Genomic DNA, 5,962 nt, shown 5'->3' with positions numbered 1-5,962 from the left:
GGGCGGGGGGAAGGGAGAAGGGGCTCACTGGGCCAGACCCCTTCTCCACCAGAGAATGGGCTGGAGGTCACAGTGGCCCCAAGACCAAACTCAGCCCGACCTCCATCTTAGTCAGGTTCCAATCCCCTGAGAGCTGATGAGAAACAGAAGAGCCAGTGGTAGAAGCCAAGAAGGGTTGGGGCTGTGGGCTGGCACCCACGGGGCGCCCTGGGCAGGGGACTCTGAAGGGAGCATTCTAGCCTAGGGAGCAGGCCACAAGCCTGTGCCTTGGGGAACAGGAGTGGGAGGGGTAAGAGTTAGCCTGCAGGAGGGACATCCCGTTGCTGGAAGAACCTCAGTCCCAGCCAGTCCCCTGGGGAGTAGGGGTAGCGGGGTGCAGCCCCTCACCCGGGGAACCTGGTGGATTCGAAGCAGCTGGGGCAGCTTGAGACTGAGCATGGTTGCGGGGCACCTCCACGTTGACCTAGAGACAGAGGCGGGGCTCAGGTATCTGTTCCCATCCACCTTCCCTTAGGGGTGCATGCACGTGTGTGGGTGGTAGCGGGGCACCAAGCCGCTTCCTCAGGCCAAGGAAGGCTGGCCCAGCTTCCTGATCCCTCCCCATCTTAGCCTGGGGGCTTTTGGTCCCTCCACTGCGGGGCTCAGTCTCCTCCCCAGGGGAAGGCTGCCTCAGGAACCCCAAGCCCTGGGTCCAGGCCCTGCCCCCCATTCTGTCTCAGGAGAAGCCTGGCTCACCCCCGTCAACCTGGAGGGCTCGAGCCCACCCACCAGCCAGGGAAAGCCTTGGGCCCAGGGCGGGGCTGAGCAGGGGAAAGGCAGGCGAGGGACGGTTCTCAGAGAGGCCAGATGCCCGCGGGTGGGGCCGTGAATCGGGGATGCCTGGCTCTTCGAGGGCTACACACCCCTCCTGAGCCCCACACCAGTCAGCCCAGACCTGTGTGCTGCCCCGCCTGCTGCTCGGGCAGCCTCTCCAGGCACATTCCTTGGCACAAGTGGAGGGGCTGGGCTGGCCGGCCGGGGGGCAGAGGCCCGGGAGGACGGATAGTGGGACGCTCACCCCCTCCTCAGCTCCCTGGGCCAAAACTTTCCGGCAGCTCCACAGACGGCCCTGCCCGTTCCTGCTGCCGGCTCCTCCGGGCCTCACCCCACCAGTCCCCCCAGCCTCTGCTCTTGTCATTCAACACTTTGGGGGCCTCTCTGCCCGAGCTGGGTGCTGGGGACCCAGCTGGGCACAAGACAGACGTCCCTAGTCCCTCCATTGGCTGAGCCTTGAAATAGATAAAAGCTCGAAAGGTACCCCTGCCCCGGGGAGGGGCAGAGGCAGCTGCTGGCTGGGCTCTAGCTGCCCTCGGGGTCCCTTCCTCCACGGGGCTGCGGTCTCTGGAAGTGTGCGGCTAGAGCAGGCCCCCCCAGCCCGCCAGGATGGGTGGCAGAGCCCAGGGGGGCTTCCTTACCCGGCGCGCGGCTGGCGCTCCCAAGCCGGTGGGTCAGCAGGCCGGGTGCCCCTGCCCGCCAGGCCGGCAGCGGGAGAGCAGGGTGGCGGCTGGCGGGCCAGGCCTGGGCGGGGAGTGGGAGACAAAGGGAACAATCGCAGCCTTGTTCAGCCTCCAGGGAGCAGCCAGGGGCGCCCGGCCCCATCAGCAGGCAGCTCACTGCCGGCCTCCTGCACAGCCAGCCCCAGCCCGACCCCAGCCCGCGGCCATCAGACTGGCCATAGCCGGGCCACTGCCAGGACTCGGCCATGCTCCCCCAGGCCGCACTGCACCACTGGTCCGGTTCTCCCAGGGGAGGGGGCCCTTCGGCTGGGCAGCAAATTCCAACCCTGGCCTTGGACTTGAGACCACCTCACTGTGCTTCGCTGTGGTCGTGTCTTTAGCACGTGTTGGTGCAGCCATGAGAGATTTGCCAAGTCCTTCACTCCCCAGGTACTGGAGGTGCCAGTCCTTGCAGAGGACAGGGACTGAGGACTCAGGCTGGCCTCAAGGGTCACCCCCGCCTCCCTCTCGAAGCGCTCTGCTTCAGAGGACCCAGCTGGAGACTGCACAGCAGCCCCAGGCTGCACTGCACCCTCAGGACAATGCAGACTCCAGCTCGACCCAGGGCCAGTGAACTTGATTGTTGTCACAAAACTGCCAGCTTGCTCCAATGGGTCCACCTCAAACCTTTCCAGAATGCCGTTTCAGAGCCCCGCACCCCCACTCCAAGACCCACAGAAAGGCACCAGGAGACAGAGCGGGCTTCGGGGGTCTTTATTAAGTGATGCTTTAGTCTTAGTCTCTGCCAGGCACTGGGAGTGGGGGTGGCACCCCCAGGTTGTCCCAGATGTGCTACCTTGAAGAGGCAGGAAGCCTGCTCTCCTGAGCACAGCCTAGGAAGCTGGGCTCGCTGGGGTGGGGGCCCCAGAGCTGACGCCCCGCCCCACCCCAGCTGAGGCACCGCCCTTCATTTCCCCAGCTCTCCCGGTCACCTCTGCTCCGGTCACCTCTGCTCCGAAAGCCCGCCCGCCAGCTCAGCCCCACCAGCTCCAGTCCCCCACAAACTCGGAAGCCCAGCGGGACACAGGCCCCCAACGGGCAGCGCCAAGGGGCCTCTGCTTCCCCTGATCGGAGGGAGCTGGCCTCGGCCTGCACCCGCCTCCCCTCTCACTGGCACCCTACTGCCCCGGCACAGCAGCCAGGGACACGAGCGCAGATGCTGTGGGGCTGGTGGGCCCAGGGGCCTCCAAGGGCGTGCGGGCTGCCCGCAGCGCCCTGGACGCTGGGCAGAAACAGAAGCAGGGGTGGGCAGCTGGTGCGTGCCCGTGGCGGGGAGGGGTGAGCCCAGGCTGCTCTCAGCGTGGCCAGCCCCAGGCCCCTCTTCTTTAAAGAGTCCCCAAGGCTCCAACGCTGCCCAGCCCCCACAGAGGGAGACCAGAGGGTGAGTGGCCCTTGAGGAGCATGGTCTGCAGAGAACCCCCTGAGACCTGGTGTCGCCCACTCTCCCCAGGGCTGGAGGGCGCCCCCTCCTGGCCCCAACCTCTGCATGCTGGGTGAGGAAGGAGGGCCCCGCTGTCCCTCCCTCTCAGAGGTCCAGGAACTACTCCAATGAAATGCAGACGCCACGCCTGTCGCCGTCCCTGGGGACAGCAGAGCTGACCAGGGCCCACGGGCCTCTCCTGCCCCAAGCGCTTTCCTCGCTTCCCTGACGCTGTACGGCAGCAGGGGACCAGCCCTCCCAGCCCCTCCGGGTCCCCCCAGCCTGCGTCAGCCAGGCTTCCTTCCTGAGTGCGTGCGTGCGTGCGTCTGCGTGAGGTGGGGTGACGACGGGGCAGTCCTGGCTGCCAGGGAGGGCACGAGAGATCTGGAGTCAGCCCCACTGCAGGGCCCGGGGGCAGCGTCAGCCAATCTCCTTCCACTGCTTGTAGAAGTCCAGGACGTTCTGGACGTCCACGCCGGCGTGGGCAGCGGCCTGCAGAGCGCCCTGTGGAACAGGGCCAGACAAAGGGAGGAGGACGCTGACCATGCGACATGTCGGTGGGGGCTGGGGAAGCAGGGACGTCTGAGGGGATCTGCGCCGGTGCCACCTCCCATCCAGTCCCCTCCTGTCGCCCGAGACCCACCTGCATTGGGCCCGAGAGCGCACTGGGGTTGTCCAGTGGAAAGCCTGTGACGATGGTCACCATGCCGCTCGGGTCCTCCTCCCCAGCCCCCTGGGCCAGGGTCAGCTGTTTACAGCTGTCCAGGATCTTATAGAGGGTCCTGGTGGGAGAGAGGACACAGCGTGGACACCAGGACTTCCAGGGCACCGGGGAGGCTGGGGACAGGGAGGGCAGCAGGGCAGGCTGGCACCGGCATGAGGACACGGAGCCCAAGCCCCTCGGGCCCAGGCTGGCTTTGCCGCCTGTTCCAGAATTCTGAGGCCCGGGGCAGGGCTGGCCCTTACCAGGCATCAGTGTCCTGCCTCTTCAGCTTGTGCCGCTCGAAGCTCTTTCCCACCTCTTTCTGGCAGCGAATGTACCTGCAAAGGACACGAGCGGGGGTGGGGCCGAGGAGAGCGCCTCGCACACAGCCACACAAAGCAGCGCGACGCCTACGGTCGTGGCGGGTTCCAGGGGAGCCCTGCCTCGCCCAGCTCGCGCTCCCTCCTCCAGGAAGGAGGGTGAGGAGAGCAGCAGAACATGCTCTTCGGGTCAGGTTTCTGGAGGCAGGGCCCAAGCGAGCGGCTGTCAGTGCCCTGGCCGGGTGCGGGCAGACAGGGGTGGGGGTGTCAGCCAGCAGGAGGCCCGAGGAAGGGCCTGGGGTCGAGCACCTGCACGTCTGCTCACTGTGGCTTCCCCCGGAGGCAGGAGCCCCGCCCTGGCAACCCCAAAGGACAAGCTCCCAGAGGCCCACAGTGTGGAGCCGGGGGGCCGCGCCCTCCCCTTGCTGACCCCGCTTCCCGTTTGCCCCCACAGCTAGTGGACAGGGCAGTGCTCCCACAGGACTCCCTGCTCCTCCCATCACCTGCTTTTGGCCCCTGAGACCCGGCCTCCCTCCCTGGGCAGTGAGCAAACTGTGAGTGGGGCTGCAAGTGTGTGTCACGCACCCCCAGCCCCCACCGACTTGTCCCACGGTCAGCTGGGAGACGGACGCGGGCTCAGCACAGGCCCCGCGGGTCTGCACCCACCTGTTTCCTTTCTTAAACTCTGCCTCCAGGTATCGGATCCCATCCCGGGCCCCTGGGTGCTCTTTCTTCAGCAGATCCAGGCCATCGATCACTGGTTGGCGAGGTGGGGGTGGGGAAGGACAAGGCAGGTGAGCCAGCCCGCTGTCTTGTGGGGCTCTGCACACACTGCAGAAGGGGACCAGGCCCACAAGGTCCCCAGAGACCCTTCAGAGTGCGACCTCTGGCAGCCACGAACCTGGCCACTTCCTGAGCACTTTCCCCAACCGGCTCGGGAGTCGAGGTTTAACAAGGGTCATTGTGCCCATTTCACAGGTGACGTGACAGGACTTGACTGAGGCCGCTGTGTGTGAACTGGGCCCCAAATAAGGGTGTCTTGATACCAAGCCCACAGTCTCTCTCAGCCTCACTCTGGCCCCCACCTCCCCATTATGCTCACCTGTCCTTGGAATGATGACAATGAAGCGGCCGCTGGTGGCCAGCTGGCGGATGATGGGGAGGTGGTGGCAGAGGGCCTGGGTGTCAGGGACGAGGTAGGGAGACATTGCCGACTGGGCCTTGGGCTGCTGTAGGCTCCCTTCTAGCTGAGAGACCTCGAGCTGGTGGGAAGGCAGGGCGGGCGGGTGAGCGCTGCTCACGGGGCTCCTCCCGCTGCTAAGGGGACAGGGACCCTCACCCAGTGGCCTTGGAGAAGTAGACAGAACGAGGATTAAGGGAGAGAGAGAGAAGACACAGCGAAGGCACCGAGAAGGCACCAGGGCTCCGTGGACAGGTTCGTGGACGGCCCCGGGAGGACAGAGACGAAGTGGTGGGGGACAGGAGCGGGGGCGGGGGGCTGCTGGGGCTTTAGGCGACACCCAGGCTGAGGGGCATCTGGGCTGCGATGTCCTACCTGCAGTCGGAGCTGCGCCATGTCCCTCATCAGCCTGTTCCGCCGTGCTTCCTCCTGGGCCTGCGGGAGAACCGTGCTGGGCTTGGGTTGGGGCCTGGGCCACGCCAGCCCTGGGGCCCCGTTCCCCTCTCCAGCCATCAGGCCAGGAGGAATTCGGGGCTCTGAAGCAGGCGGGCTACAGTCACAGCAGCTGTCCAGGGTCCTGCCCAGGGCGAGGCAGGCACAGGACAGCCCCGCTGCGCCCCAGGGCGTGGGCCCTGCCCCTCGGCACCTGCTCTCCCTCCCAGGGGACTCTGTGCACACACCGCTCGCCTTCTGTCACCATCCCCTTGCCAGCTTCTGGCGGAGCCGCAGCTCCGGGGCAGACGCGACCCACACACCTGCTGCTCGAGAACGAAGCCGCCAGGGCCGGAGCCTGCTCTTGCCCCT

General features: G+C 66.4%; 1 protein-coding gene across 1 annotated transcript in view; it reads right to left on the bottom strand.

Annotated features, from left to right (window-relative positions):
• Positions 1-2,233: 2,233 nt before the first annotated feature.
• Positions 2,234-5,962, bottom strand: part of SMG5 (SMG5, nonsense mediated mRNA decay factor) — a 22,374-nt gene continuing 18,645 nt past the window's right edge. The window contains exons 15-20 of the mRNA XM_025040844.1: positions 5,534-5,593; positions 5,081-5,240; positions 4,645-4,735; positions 3,922-3,996; positions 3,599-3,737; positions 2,234-3,459 (exon numbers count right to left, since the gene is read on the bottom strand). Coding sequence (XP_024896612.1) covers positions 3,376-3,459; positions 3,599-3,737; positions 3,922-3,996; positions 4,645-4,735; positions 5,081-5,240; positions 5,534-5,593 — 609 coding nt within the window. The 3' untranslated portion in view covers positions 2,234-3,375. The remainder of the gene's footprint in view (positions 3,460-3,598; positions 3,738-3,921; positions 3,997-4,644; positions 4,736-5,080; positions 5,241-5,533; positions 5,594-5,962) is intronic.

This window comes from Pteropus alecto, unplaced genomic scaffold, assembly GCF_000325575.1.
Source record: "Pteropus alecto unplaced genomic scaffold, ASM32557v1 scaffold49, whole genome shotgun sequence".
In the NCBI taxonomy this organism is placed as follows: Eukaryota; Metazoa; Chordata; class Mammalia; order Chiroptera; family Pteropodidae; genus Pteropus; species Pteropus alecto.
Note: the sequence above shows the minus strand (reverse complement) of the source record. Positions and strands in the feature narration are given on the sequence as shown.